The 16,263-nt window shown below is 40.5% G+C and overlaps 1 protein-coding gene across 2 annotated transcripts in view; it reads left to right on the top strand.

Annotated features, from left to right (window-relative positions):
• STAB1 (stabilin 1) overlaps positions 1–16,263 on the top strand; it is a 508,133-nt gene that overhangs the window by 318,774 nt on the left and 173,096 nt on the right. For both annotated transcript variants that reach the window (XM_073592448.1, XM_073592449.1), the window contains 7 exons: positions 408–533; positions 3,273–3,346; positions 6,027–6,101; positions 7,132–7,251; positions 8,456–8,503; positions 8,602–8,685; positions 11,278–11,424. In XM_073592448.1, the coding sequence (XP_073448549.1) occupies positions 408–533; positions 3,273–3,346; positions 6,027–6,101; positions 7,132–7,251; positions 8,456–8,503; positions 8,602–8,685; positions 11,278–11,424 (674 nt within the window). The remainder of the gene's footprint in view (positions 1–407; positions 534–3,272; positions 3,347–6,026; positions 6,102–7,131; positions 7,252–8,455; positions 8,504–8,601; positions 8,686–11,277; positions 11,425–16,263) is intronic.

Raw genomic sequence — 16,263 nt, 5'->3', positions numbered from 1 at the left:
GGCTTCTGAGAGCATTAGTCCAAGAGTAGAGGGCTCAATTAAGAAAAAAATCAGTCTGAAGGGTAATAGAAGCAATGAGTTAATGCTTTTGGTCAGCTGGGTACTGTGCAGAATCCATCCATGAAGAGTGTAGATGGCTTGATATCATAATTTGCCCCAAAACAGTGACTTAGGGTGTCAGCCGGGTGGTTCGTCTACTTTCTTGGTTTGGGGGGGGGGGGTGCTACAAGACCACTGGTATATGGTGAGCCAGTCATTAATTTCTAATTAGATAGAGTATATATAGAGCAGTTTTCATTTAAGATCAAGAGCCCCTGTTCACACAATACATTGCCGTCTAAATATTGCAATAGTTACAGCAGTTTTACTATTACAATTTCTCACTGCAGTCTTTCTATACTTTTCAGAGATGGATGCTTGTGCTGCTAACAATGGTGGATGTTCAATGTATGCAAATTGCACTAAGGCTCCATTAGGACAAGTACGCTGCACTTGCATTGATGGCTACAGTGGAGATGGAGTTATCTGTCTGGGTGAGAATAAATGTCTCTAATGTTTGCCTAAAATGGAGATTCATACAATATAGAAATGTCAACATTGTCTTCCTTTAGGCCTTATGCACACAGGGCGTTTACTTTGCTTCGCTTAAAGTGGAGTTCCACCCAAAAATGGAACTTCCACTTTTTGTATTCCTCCCTCCCTCCGGTGTCAAATTTGGCACCTTTCAGGGGGGAGGAGGGAGCAGATACCTGTCTAATACATATACAATATAGATCACCGCGGCGTTCGTGGTGACCTACGCCACTTCCGGCGCCTACTCTGTCCTCCCCCGCTATCTTCTGGGAGACAGTAGGGACCAGTGAGGGCACGCAGCGCGACTCGCGCATGCGCAGTAGGGAACCAGGAAGTGAAGCCGCACGGCTTCACTTCCTAATTCCCTTACCGAGGATGGCGGCTGCAGCAGCCGAGAGCCGACGGACAGATCGGCTTCGGCTGCTGACATCGCGGGCTCCCTGGACAGGTAAGTGTCCATATATTAAAAGTCAGCAGCTGCAGTATTTGTAGCTGCTGGCTTTTAATATTTTTTTTTCCGCTTTATCGCCAGAGCCCCTGGCAGGAGAAAACCTACTTAAAAAATGACCCTATTCAGTTTGAAACTAAAAGCACATCAAGCGCTTGAGCATTAATGGATTCCATTGGCCAAAATATTTTATTTTAGCCATTTGAATGCATTAATGTTTAAACACCTAAACATGTATAGCGTTTAGGTGCATTTAGATATGTTTATCTGTGTTCAGCATTTTTTCTGCCCTTTAACTTCACTCCTGACACGCTTTTGATGGGGTTTTTTTTTTCATTTTCATTCATTTTCAAATGCCAAATGAATGTAAAAGCTGCGTTTTTTAAACACAGTGTGCATGAGGCCTAATGTTGATTTACCAGTCTGTAGACCAGTTAGACTGTTTTTCCCTCTCCTGCAAATATAGTATACAATATAATCAGTAAATCAGTCTCTGTACAAGAACTTGCTGACTGACACTGGGAAAATAAACCAGGTAAGGCCCATTTCACACGGGGCAGATCCGCTCAGCGGGAGATTGATCCATTAATCTCCTCTGAGCCGATGGATGACAGGTCCGTCTCTGCTCACTGAGCAAGAAAGGACCTATCAGAGCCCAGCTGATTTCTATGGAGAGATCAGACGAAAAATGGACAGCATGTCCGTTTTCATCAGATCTCATCTGATCCACCAGACCGATGGCTGAACGTATTGCCATACGTCTGTTTTTAGTGGATCGGATGGCAGACAGGTGTCAGCAGACACTTCTCCGCTGACATCTGCCTGCTCATAGTAGTCAATGGGTGACCCGTTCGGATCCCCCTGAAAAATGGACAGGCGGATCCGAGCGGGCTTATCGTGTGAAAGGGGCCTTAGGGTTTAGCTTTTTTTTTTTTTTTTACATTTGCACCTTCTAAAACAAAAATGTACTTTATCCAGACTTCTTTAAATATAAATAATGGGCATACAGTATGTATACCTGAAAAAAAATTGCCTCTGTTTCTCATAACAGCGATTCCTATTCCCACTGTAATTTTCCAGGCCAGGTTAAACATATACAGCAATCAGTTGTGGGTAATGCACACACTTTTGTTTTCAAATACTTCATTGACTTTAGTGGAATATCACCAGAAAATGTTAGTCTTCTACTAAAGTATGTGCCTTGTTCTTGCTTTGCTAATATGGTAATGTTTTCAGGCATACTGTGCTACAAGTGCATGGTAGAGCATGATTGTACAGTATATTTAGAAGCATTAGAGTGGGGAGTCCTGATTGATCAGCTCCTTTTTTTAATAGGGCAACTTTTATCACTTTTAATTGGTAATTGTCCATTGTGTTGTCCTGTTGTCAGCCAGACAAGAAGTGAGGGGAATTCCAAAGCTGGCCATAGACAGTTCAAATCATGTATGGGCAGGCTGAATCAATCAACTTGGGTACAACCAGCCTGTTGGATTTTAAATGTGATTATTGCTAGCTGCTGTTATAGCCTCTACCAATAATCACTGTGTTCTCCCAGCGTGGACTGCTCCCCCCCCCCGCAGTGAGAAAACAATGGCTCCACTGGAGGAATTCCCCCATCAGCACGGTCAGTGTTGATGGGGGAATTGAGCGGTTCTCTTTCACCCCATCTATAACCAGCCAAACAAAGCCCTGGAAAGCAGTAAAACTCTAATGCCGCGTACACACAAGAGGACTTTACGGCAGACTTGGTCCGGCGGACCGGACTCCATCGGACAATTCGATCGTGTGTGGGCTCCAGCTGACTTTTTTTTCCCAAAAGTCCGACGGACCTAGAAATAAAACATGTTTCAAATCTTTCCAACGGACTCGAGTCTGGTTGAAAAATCCGCTCGTCTGTATGCTAGTCCGACGGACAAAAACCGACACTAGGGCAGCTATTGGCTACTGGCTATGAACTTCCTTATTTTAGTCCGGTCGTACGTCATCACGTATGAATCCGTCAGACTTAGGTTGATCGTGTGTAGGTAAGTCTGTTCGTTTGAAAGTCCGTCGGAAAGACCGTCAGACCAGTCCGGTCGAAGAGTCCGCCCGTGTGTACGCGGCATAAGGGTTCTAATCACAAAATAAAACAAAGTTTTGGCTTGACAAACACTTTCATTCTTTTGCTTGTTACCAGGGAATGGTTATGCTTTCGTAAGCTACGTTTCATTATATATCTATCTATATGTATTTTTTTTTTATTTTTGAGCAGAGATTGATGCATGTCTGGAAAATAATGGTGGTTGTCATCCAAAAGCTGAATGCACAAAAACCGGACCAAACAAAGTGAGTTTTAGTAAATATGAAATCAAATATATCTTTAAATAGTGCTTTTATTTGCCAGTGTTCATAGAAAGCATTGGAAATTAAATATTCAGCTTATAACAACTCATTGGTAAACCATCTGTGATTATGAACTTTCCTCCACTCTGTTCTCCACGAATCAATTATTCCTCCATTGAATGGCGCTATTATACCTCTACCACAAATGAAGTCAGGCTGTAAATCAGAACCCTATGTTAAAGCAGTATTAACCCAAAAGCAAACATTTATTATAAACATTTATTATATTGCAGTTTACCAATTCTTATGATGTGATGGCTGCATTTGTTTTCTTTTTTGGCTTTCTTCTATTTTGATCTGGTGATCTGACCAGTAGGTCTGTTGTTTTTCAACAAAACAAGCTCTCCAGCAGAATGTGTCAGTTACAGAGATATGACAAACAATTTAACACTAGCAGGTTTGCTTACAACAATCACCTTTTATGTATTCATATAAAACCTTTATCCCAAAAGGAATGACTGCTTTTAAAGTATTAGCTTGAGTTTGGCTTAAATTTTTTTTTTGTATATCTAAATCTGCTAGTACATCTAACACCCCCCCCCCCCCCCCCCCCCCAGACCATGCCATTGCCCAAAGTTGCCCCCTGTGCTCCTTCATCCAGAGTGGAGGCACTTTAAATACAGGAGGTGTGTTACTGGCCAGATCACGAGGTAAAAATAGAGGTAAAAAGACCTAAAAAAACCCAAAAACGAATACAGCTGCCACATCTAATAATTGGTAAGTGGCAATATATTACATTTTTGGTTTTGGGTTTAATACTGCTTCCATGACACCTTTGCTCTTCTTAAAGCTGGCCATACATGGGTTGAAATTCGTCTGGTTCAGCAGGAACAGGATGAATTTTGATCCATGTATGGCCATTGCTGTGTGATCGACTTCTCATGAACCTGGCTTGTTGGTAAATTCTCGTTTGATCAGCACATGCAGCCAACAGGCTAAAGTGCTAATCAGTGAATTTTGACAGTGGGGGAGCCCTGCTGTCAGAATACAATGACATAGTGGCAAGGATTCCTCCATCCACATTGAATGTGTGGCTGGGGGAATCAGGTCAGTTTTTTTCATTCAACCCGCTGGCTGAACAAAAAAAATCTGACCCATGTATAGCCAGCGGTAGACAGTTACATGTCACTGCTCTCTGCAGACATCAGCAGCCAGAGTTCATGGTTAGCCCTCATGCACACAGGCTGTTAAAAAAACATTATGAAAACGCCAGTATCTTTGCAGTGATTTTTTTTTTAACTTTTTTCAGCGTTTTTCAATAGCGTTTTTTAGCGTTTTTGAGCGTTTTTGAGCGTTTTTCCGCGTTAGCGTTTTTGAGCGGTTTTTTTTTTTTTCAAATTTTTTTTTTTTTTTTTTTTTCAATGGATCAAAAATGCTAAAAAACGTTGGTGAATGACGTTTTTGAGCGTTTTTGAGCGTTTTTGAGCGTTAGAGCGTTTTTACAGCTGAAAAACGTCTCTCAGAACCCACTGGTCCTGGGTTTTTTTTACAGCTTAAAAACGCCTATGCCACTTGCAGCTCAAAAACGCCTAGGTGGGCATGAAGCCATAGACTAACATAGACAGGCCTTTTTAAGCTGCAAAAAAAGCTCAAAAAAGCAGCTGTAAAAACGTCCGTGTGCATGAGGACTTAGAGATATAAATATGGGCTAGTTGTTGACTTTTGCCTGCAACATTACTATTTGGTAGTAGTGTGAGGTTACAATTTTTGGAGACTGCTGCATTTGAAACACCTGATGGGGTAGATTATCATTTGATATAGTGAGACTTCTGCATAAGTACTTGGAAAAGGTGACTAATGTAAGCACTCCAAGACAGTACAAGCTTTCAGCACACAAGTGAATATTACCATTTTAGTGTTTTCATTTTGAAATATATTGAAAATTTGCATGGAAAATTAGCCCTATGACCTATTGGATTTAGTATGCACTCCAAAGTAACAAGTTTGCTCATGTAAGCATCCAACTCTGATTTTAAAAATTTATATTTATGCCCCCTCCATTTTTCTTTTTTTTTTTGCTATAAACCAAATTCCTTTTGGGGGGTGGCTACGTTCATTCTCCACGGTCCCCTGTACATACAGTAGAAACGTAGCCATCCTCTGTTTTTCACTCCCGAGATAGACTAGGGAACATGGACTGTGGAATTTGTAGTGTACATAGAGCAAGGCACACGACCGCAACTAACGTTACTCATTCCAAACAAACAAGTAAGGGAAAAAAAGGCGACATTCAGGAGCTAATGGAGGTTGTTACAAGGAGGCAGAAAAACATAGTAAACAAATTCATAAAAAATAGATTACAGGCCCATTAAGTAGTGAATGTGTATGGATTATTTTTGGAGAATAAGGATATCATTTAGCATCACTTTAAGACTGAAAACTGGATGACATTTGTAAACCTTAAACCTCTAAGCCCAGATTTGCCGGTTGTAAAGTTAGTGATTCAAGGCCTGCCAATGTCTTCAAACACTCAAACTCAAATATGAAGGTTGTTCAGAGAATGGCCAGTTGCCCAGTATATATTAAAGGCCCATGTGTAAAATATGATAAGAATAAGCATTACATAATACAGATATGGCAGCCTTTTCTCTATTGATGAATTAATATTATGCTCTTCTTGTAGGTTGCTTGCAACTGTCTTCCAGGGTATAAAGGAAATGGAACACATATCTGTGAAGAAATCAACATCTGCAAGGAGGTTTTCTATTAGTGTTTTATATAGATTAATTCTGCTTTTATCCATAAGCTCCACTAAATGTATTTGATTCATAACTTATGAGAGCACAGCACATTATGTGCAAAGCAGGGCACATTATGTGGGAGCAGGTTACATTACATGGTTACAGGGCACTTTACATGAGAGCAGGGCACCTTACATGAGAGCAGGGCACCTTACATGAGAGCAGGGCACCTTACATGAGAGCAGGGCACTTTACATGAGAGCAGGGCACTTTACATGAGAGCAGGGCACTTTACATGAGAGCAGGGCACCTTACATGAGAGCAGGGCACCTTACATGAGAGCAGGGCACTTTACATGAGAGCAGGGCACCTTACATGAGAGCAGGGCACTTTACATGAGAGCAGGGCACCTTACATGAGAGCAGGGCACTTTACATGGGAGCAGGGCACCTTACATGAGAGCAGGGCACTTTACATAAGGGCAAGGCAGATTACGGGGCACACAGCACGGCACATTACATAGGGCAAATTACAGTACTGGTTTCCTTCATATGCAGAAGATGGCAGGAAAGCGGCTATGACCAGTCCTCTTGTGGTGCGCTGTTCCCCACCGGTCTCTCCTCCCCTCTTGTCCATCCTAGGTGATGTCACATACAAGTGGGGGACATGGTGCTTCGGGGGGGGGGGCTTCCTACCCCAAAGCACCCCCCCATGTTGAGGGTAAGAGCCTAGTATAGCTCGGGGGGGGGGGGGGGGGCACTCGCTAGTCCCCAGGCTGCATGCTCGGATAAGGGTCTGGTATGGATTTTGGGGTTTACCTGACGCCATTTGTTTTTTAAATGTTGGTGTGGGACGAACACTGTTTATCCATGTCCAAAGTATGTGCAAGGTGATCTCTGCTCTGCATGCCAAAACTTAGATATTGCATTACAAATCCTTCCAAACTTCAGCAATACAGGACAGAAACGTAAAAACTAACTTTTTTTGTCCATAAGCCTTTAGACCTCTTTCATATTTAATGCTTATTCACTTCTGTTTTCTTTCTAGGACAATGGAGGTTGCAGCCCATTTGCAATATGTTTACATCTAGGACCAGCAAGACATACTTGCCTCTGTAGATCAGGATTCATTGGGGATGGAAAAAATTGCACTGGAAATATTGATCAGGTTCTGATTTTTACCTTGTTTAAGGCTAAGTGTAATGTATTGACAACATTTATAGCTAAACTCTAGACAAAGGCCAGATACAGACAGATACTAGACAGGTAAAATACATATGTGAACAGATTTGTTTTTCCAGTCAGCCATTTGTTTGATTCACACGCCTCTGCCAGGTAGCAAAACCAGGTGTGTGGCACCAGTGCCGCACCAGATTCCCAAAAGTAGTTTCTGTACTACTTTTGACGACTTCGGGGTGCAATTTGTATAGACATCTGTGCAGAAACCCGTACAGATGTCTCTGAAATCGCCCCCGAAGTCGGACTGACATGCGGGATTGAAATCGTGCGGGTTCAGCTGAACTTGCACAATTTCAGATGCCTTTCACACTGGGGTCGCGGCCGGGTCATCGCTAAAGCGCACTCATTTTAACAGTGCTTTATCGCTGTTTAAGTGGCGCTTTTTCCGGTCGCTAGCAGGGCGCTTTTAACCCCAAAGAAGGGGTTAAAAGCGCCTGTGTTGCAGTGCTTCCGAATCGCTTTTCATTCGCTTTGGAAGCGCTGCCCATTAATTTAATTAATGGGCAGTGCGTTTTGGGAGCACTAAATACAGCGCACCCAAACTGCCCCAAAGATGCTGCTTGCAGGACTTTTCCTAACGTCCCGCAAGTGCACCACCCCAGTGTGAAAAGACACACTGAAATGAATAGGAGGCGGTTTCCAGGTGCTATTTAGAGGCTATTATTAGTGCTAAAACCCTGAAAACTGCCTCAGCGTGAAAGGGGTCCTGAGAAGGAATGCAGTGGTGTCTCCTGTCTGTCTGCAGACTGCTGATTGGACAATGAAGGAGCAGCAGTACACCAATAAGTCATGAAGTCTGCTCTCTCCTACAGCTGTAGTCAAAACAGATTTAACTGCTTATAATTTTGTGGAAAATGCATTTATTTATTTTAAAAGGAATACACAACTGCATTAAATTGTGTTTTTGATGTTTATCTGCCTAAAGTACAGCTTTGACACAAAAAGCTTGTGTAGCAATTGTATATGTCATATTTTTAACAAAGATGGTTACAGCTTAAGTTATGATTCATGTGTTTAATTTTTTAAACAGTTTAGTCAGTAAAAATGTTATACTGTGCACAATTTCTGAACAGATTGGTAGACTGTTGGCATGATATTAATAATTATTATTAAATGTTGTGAAAACTTTGCAGACACTACTGTATCATGACAAAGCATTCAGCTTTTATCAGTTATATAAGGTGAGCAATACTGTTTTCAGTATAACTACTAGATAGCCACTGTGAGAACAAGAACAATATTTTTTAATCCATGCTGTGGTATATTGTTTTGATTTCAGAAGTACAAGATTAAAGATTTAAATGGAAATGGGCCATTTACAGTATTTGTCCCATTAAAGGAGGCTATTGAAAACAGCAGCACGGTAACAATTTCTGTTTAGTAATCATTGTATTCGGTAACATAAAAAAAATGACAGCTAAATGAGCTTACCCCTTGAAGTAGCAGAACCCTGCGTTAAACATAGTGGTCATTGATGAGAAAAGACTAAATAAATGCTTCCTGTAGTCTGCAGGAGACTAAGGTTACATTCACATGGGCATTAAGCCACGCTATGAATCCTGGCGACCAAAATCTACTGATTCCTGCAACTGGAGTTGACAGCTGTGTGCGGATAGCTCTGGCCACAGAGTCCGTACAGTGCAATAATAGGCTTGCTGCTGGGATTTGCAGTACGGCTAAACGCCCATGCAAATGTAGCCTAAGATGACACCATAATAGAAGAGAGCTACTCTTAATGTAATAATATAATGTAATATAATGTAATAGTATAGTATAATGTAACTAGAGGCAATATATATTTTTTTAAGTTTTGGATAGAGTAGAGAGGCATTAGAACACCTGCCAGCTTTTTATTGCTGTCATTGCCCCTGTTTGGGAGATTTACGCTCTCTATTTGCCCTGTTTGCCATTATCACCGTAAATGAAAGCGAAAAGAAATGCCCAAATTTTGTGTTGTCACCAGAACAGTAATAGAGGAGAAATCTTCCAGTGGAGACACTAGTTGTGGTGAACCTGGCTGTTTTGGCTATGGGACAGAAGGTGAAGGGAAATCTCCCGAATGGGAAACCAATGGCAAAAAAAAAAACTGACATTGGTTATAACCCTCCGTTACAGTATACAAAATGGAAAAAAAAAGTTGTGTCTGTGCTGAGCTGCAGTGCCACAGCTTTATATACTAGGCTTTCCCTGAGGTGTCTAAGAAGAGTACACAAGTAGAAGGCAGCTACATCTACACAGACTTCTATGGACTGCACATATATGAACTAATGGACAGACAGCCACCTCATTGAGGTCTATGCAAATGCCTCACTCTTGTGTAGTATTGGGTCTATTCAGCTTAGGCAAAGCCTTGTAACCATAAAGAGCACTGCAGGCCACAATGAACAACACAAGCTTTCGCTCTTAAAGAAACACCAACCCTGCGCTGAATGTGGGAAGTAAAGAGAGCCTATGTTGTAGCACAGTTTATTAAAAAAAAAAAATATATATATATATATATATATATATATATATATATATATATATATATAAATAAAAAAATGCTCTCACAAAGTTGGTGGGGGTGACAGGCAAAAGGCTGTGACCTTTCCCTGGGCGTCCATCTTAGCTCCAGATACATTTCACAAGCGGTCCCCGCCTTCTCTGGCTTCAGCTCTCCCTGGACTGCCGGTTCCCCCCTCCGGAGCATTGGCCGCAACTTCCCCTGGACCATCCCGGATACACATCTCCTTTGCCTGTCACCCCCACCAACTTTGTGAGTGCATTTGTTGTTTGTATATATATATATATATATATATATATATATATATATATATATATATTTTTTTTTTTTTTTTTTTTTTTTTTTTTTTTTTTCAATAAACTGTGTTACACCATAGCCTGCTGGGTGCCTCTCTTTCCTTCCCCTCTTCAGTTGCAGCTTTTGGATTCCCAGGCCATTGTGGGAAGGCAGCCTAGCACCTGCTGTCAGTGTCAGCCAGTGACTATTTTAGAACTCCAATGTTTTATCAGATTTAATACCTAGGGTACTGGTACAAGGGCAGCGCTGTATAAGAGTCTTTTTCTGCCTGCACTGAATGTGCCTATTTTAATTAAAGTGATTGGAAATGATTACCTTGTAAAACAACCCATTTAGTTTAAAATTTAAATGAAAGGCAAAAATTTGTGTGTGTGTGTGTATATATATATATATATATATATATATATATATATATACATATATATATATATATATATACATATATATATATATATATTATAAATACCTGTTTTTCTCTTTTTTATAAGTGATCACATTCCCTCTGTTCCTCAACTGCATGTAAGCAGCATACTGAGCTTCCCAGAGAATGACTGTGCGGGGGGGGGGGGGGGGGGGGGGTCGTGTCAGGACAGGACTGATTATTGTCCTTCTAAGTGTGGTCAGTTTTCAATAGGAAAGCAGAAGGATTGGCAGGGACATCAGGGATTTCACATAAAGGAAGCAATACAAAGAGATCAGGATACTTTCTCATACAAGTACATGGTACAGCAGGCACATATCAGGAATATGAAATGCTGGGGTAACAAACACTTCAAAGTTCATCCCAAACTGGACCAGATTCTGAGGTTCCCCCATATTTTTATCTGTTTCTGTTGCTATGGATGCCTTATTTGTACCATTGGTACAAATAAGGCATCCATAGCATGTACTTGTATGAGAAAGTATCCTGTTCTTGTATGGCTTCCTTTATGTGAAATCCCTGGTGTTCCTGCCAATCCCTTTGCTTTCCTATTAAAAACTGACCACAAAATAAATATAATAATAATAAAAAAGTGAAAAACAGGTATTTATAATGTTTTTTATATATACACAAATGTTTAAAGTATTCTTTTGCCTTTTTTAAGTTTAATTTTTCCTACTCTTATCCTTAAAATTTGCATTACTCTATCAGCATGCATTTTGTTTATACTACAGATCGCAGAATGGACTCAGAATCAGCTAATGACACAATTACTGCGCTACCACCTGGTGGGCTGCCAACAGTACCTTCTTGATGAGCTAAAGGAACTGCCCTCAGTTACCTCGATGTCTGGTGGTATTATAAGGTTTTCCATTAAGAATGTAAGTTCATTCTTCCCTCTGTGCACTGCAGCCTTTAGATCTAGTAACATTAGGCCAAAAATTTATATAACAAAAATCTAATATATTTTTATAAATGAATCTGATAGCATGCTTGAGCAACAAATAATGAAAAACAAGCTTTGCTTTATACAGTCATAGCCATAACAATTAAAATAAATGGTGTTTTGCTTAGACCCCTCATATCGCCATAAAGAGGACCTGTCTATGCTTGTGTATACTGTCACACAGATAGCTTATCTGCCTCCTTATTAAACATCAAAAATAAAATAAAACAAATCAATATAAATAATTTTAAAAATACTGTTTTATTTAATAAGAGTTTTTGAGTTATGTTTATTTGTGTGCATTAATAACAATTTTAGCGCATTTTTATAAAAGATGATAAACTTGGCTTGGTCACCTAGGGGGTAGGGGACATAGATAGACTATACAGTGCCTTGCAAAAGTATTTACCCCCTTGGCTTTTTACCTATTTTGCTACATTACAGCCTTTAGTTCAATGATTTTTTTAAATCTGAATTATATGTGATGGATCAGAACACAATAGTCTAAGTTGATGAAGTAAAATTAGAAAAATATATACATAAAACTATTTTTCAAAAATAAAAAAAATGATAATTGGCATGTGCATATGTATCCCCCCCCCCCCCCCCCTTCGTTATAAAGCCCATAAAAAGCTTTGGTGCAACCAATTACCTTCAGAAGTCACATAATTAGTGAAATGATGTCCACCTGTGTGCAATCTAATGTCACATGATCTGTCATTACATATCCACACCTTTTTGAAAGGCCCCAGAGGCTGCAACACCTAAGCAAGAGGCACCACTAACCAAACACTGCCATGTGTTTGGTTAGACCAAGGAACTCTCAAAACAAGTAAGGGACAATGTTGTTGAGAAGTACAAGTCAGGGTTAGGTTATACAAAAATATCCAAATCTTTGATGATCCATAGGAGCACCATCAAATCTATCATAACTAAATGGAAAGAACATGGCACAACAGCAAACCTGCCAAGAAACAGCCGCACACCAAAACTCACGGACCGGGCAAGGAGGGCATTAATCAGAGAGGCAGCACAGAGACCTAAGGTAACCCTGGAGGAGCTGCAGAGTTCCACAGCAGAGACTGGAGTATCTGTACATAGGACGACAATAAGCCGCACGTTCCATAGAGTTGGGCTTTATGGCAGAGTGGCCAGAAGAAAGCCATTACTTTCAGCAAAAAAAAAAATTGGAACGTTTTGAGTTTGCGAAAAGGCATGTGGGAGACTCCCAAAATGTATGGAGGAAGGTGCTCTGGTCTGACGAGACTAAAATTTAACTTTTTGGCCATCAAAGAAAATGCTATGTCTAGCGCAAACCAAACACATCACATCACCCAAAGAACACCATCCCCACAGTGAAACATGGTGGTGGCAGCATCATGCCTTGGGGGATGTTTTTCGGCAGTCGGGACTGGGAAACTGATCAGAGTTGATGGAAAGATGGTGCTAAATACAGGGATATTCTTGAGCAAAGCCTGTACCACTCTGTGTGTGATTTGAGGCTAGGACGGAGGTTCACCTTCCAGCAGGACAATGACCCCAAACACACTGCTAAAGCAACACTTGAGTGGTTTAAGGGGAAACATGTAAATGTGTTGGAATGGCCTAGTCAAAGCCCAGACCTCAATCAAATAGAAAATCTGTGGTCAGACTTAAAGATTGCTGTTCACAAGCGCAAACCATCCAACTTGAAGGAGCTGGAGTAGTTTTGCAAGGAGGAATGGGCAAAAAAATTCCAGTGGTAAGATGTGGAAAGCTCAGAGACTTATCCAAAGCGACTTGGAGCTGTGATAGCCGCAAAAGGTGGCTCTATAAAGTATTGACTTTAGGGCGGTGAATAGATATGCATATTGACTTTTTCAGTTATTCTGTCCTATTTGTTTTGTTTGCTTCACAATAAAAAAAAAAAAAACATCTTCAAAGTTGTGGGCATGTTCTGTAAATTAAATGATGCAAATCCTCAAACAATCCATGTTAATTCCAGGTTGTGAGGCAACAAAACACGAAAAATGCCAATGGGGGGGGGGGTGAATACTTTTGCAAGGCACTGTACATATACATAAAACACTACAAAAAGTGTTGCTGTTTTATAATGTAAGTACATAAGAAATATTTGAGCAATACAATCAGTCAGTCAGTCAGTTCAGGTGCAATGTTACATATTATGCAGTATTTAACAGAGGCCAAGGGAGGAATTGTGCCCCATTTTTGGTGTCAGTAAGAGGAATAGTGCCCCAAGGGCCGGATAAAGGCAAATAAAGGGCCGCCATTTGGAGACCACTGATAAAGAGAAACCAACCAGCTTTATAATTGTAATTGTACATACACACACATATATATATATATATATATATATATATATATATATATATATATATATATATATACACACACACACACACACAGTATGTATTCATTTTTCTACTGTCAGGTGGGTGGAATTTAGTACAGTGGACATGCTTGTAACCAACTTGACTTCTTCCTTTACCCGGACCTGGTTGCAGACCGTGCATTTTTGCTGTTCACCTGCCATCTGATCCTCATTAACAATCACAAGAAACAATCATGTGTAGCCCTTTTTTGGGGGAAATGATGAGAAATGGCCATCCCCAAACAGAATATTGCGCTAAACCTGTAGGTAAATAAGAGAACCAAAACCTTTGCTAAATGAAAGAGTTGATTTAATAATAAAGTTGGCAATTCCTTCACCCAGGACAAGGTCTTTAGGACAGGGTTTATTGGTAATATAAACAAAGTAATTGGGAGCAGAAGAACTACTGCAACCAGCATATAACATTAGCCATTAAAGAGGTTGTAAACTCCTGGAAAAAAAAACCTGCAAGACAAAGGCATTATGAGCTAGTATGCATGGCATACTAGCTCATTATGAAACATTTACCTTAGAACTATGCCCTGCAGTGCCGCCCGCACTCCGCTCTCATGGCCGACATCTTTCACCGGAGTTACTTCCGGGTTCTCAGGCTCTGGCGCTGCGATTGGCTGGAGCCGTCATGACGTCACTCCTGCGCATGGGTGCGGGTGCTGCCAGTCACAGCACGGGTACTGAAGAAACTGCACCAGCGACCCGTTTCTTCAGTGTGCATGCACCGATTATGTGAATTTAGGAGATATTTGCAGTACCTACAGGTAAGCCTTATTATAAGCTTACCTGTAGGTACAAGAGATGTAACAGAGTTTACAACCACTTTCACTCATAGATACACACCAGTATAGAAATAATAAAAGTTTTATATAGGAAGAAATTAATAACAGTATATACATCCAAAGTGCAAACAGGTATTGTCATCAAAGGGCTCAACAGGAGTCCTGGCGGAATGGTGTACATATATTCAGGTATACTATAGTTATTTATAAAGATACCTCCAGATGAATGTTGCAGCAAAATCCAGTTGCAGGGGTCCCTGAGGATAATGCAGTGTCTGTCTTTGCGTCGGAGACCTGAAGACAAGATCAGCAGTCACGGAGGTATTCTCCTACTGTTGTCCGGCCAGCCTGGAATGGAACTTCCCACCAGCAGAAACTGTGGCGCGGCACTGGAACTCTGAGTCGGCCTATCTACTCTGTGCTTTAGTCCCTCCCTATAACTGTCTAAAATAACATGAGTGGTATATAAACTCTATTGCAGTAAACAGGTTCGCTTACTAATATACAATAAGGTGGCCACTATATACAGTACTTACAGTAGCAGAGACCTAGCTATTTGGCACTGTGGACAATCAAGGAAATGTCTAATACAAACACTATATACAACGTAAAAACATAACAATACACTAAACTGAAGAGAAAGAAGAATACTGATAAAGAGAAGAAGAATAATAAGAAATAAATTGAATCAATATCAAACAAATATACCAATGAATATACAGGCGATGCTTGGAGCCATGAAGATATATGCGTTAATGTATATATGATATACGCAAAATGTACATGGATAGCCTGCCCCAAATTCACACATATGACGTGCATAGACAACAGTGGTATGGAAAACTACAACTATCCATGCATGTCAATGTAATATTTCATCTCATATGATCGAGTGTATGAATATATGAATATGGGAGCAATACCAATCCAATCCATTGTGAATGACAAACTATTCATAGAAATAAGAAACGTCCCAATCAAAATGTAAGAATACTAGTTTTCTTGTGTGTAAAGTGAATATCCAGTAAACTTCTTTTTTATACAAGATGCCAAATTTGTCACCACCTCTAGTGGGCATACTTTATTTTTTCCATGCCTTGAATGACAAGGCTGGATGTGTTTTTATTGTATTGAACCCAATGCCTGGCCACGTTGGTAGAGTGGTCCTTTTCTATATCGTGTAGGTGATCATATAGACGGACCCTCAAATGCTTGGTTGTGCGTGGGTGGTCGCTTGCTTGTGTACAGGCTAGGTGACAACCATCTGCCTAAAGTGGGCGCCCTTCTTGAAACCACCTGTATTCCAGTGGATAAGATCTGCGCATATATGGGGTCATTGGTCAGAACTGGAAGATATTTCTTAATAACTTTTTTTATTTTTTCAAACTCAAAACTATAGGGGGTTGAAAATACAGGAGTTCTTGAGAACTGAGAAGTTTTGTGCATACGACGTTTGTTACCCGAAGATTTGTTGTTCATTTAAATATCCCGTGGGGTTTTCTCAGCAGTATCCAAAGCCCTATTGATGACAGAACTAGGATAACCTCTTTCCTTAAATCTGGAGGTCATGAGAATGGCCTCCCTTCTAAAATCATATTCCTTACTGCAC

This window comes from Aquarana catesbeiana, linkage group LG07, assembly GCF_042186555.1.
Source record: "Aquarana catesbeiana isolate 2022-GZ linkage group LG07, ASM4218655v1, whole genome shotgun sequence".
NCBI classification, from domain to species: Eukaryota; Metazoa; Chordata; class Amphibia; order Anura; family Ranidae; genus Aquarana; species Aquarana catesbeiana.
Note: the sequence above shows the minus strand (reverse complement) of the source record. Positions and strands in the feature narration are given on the sequence as shown.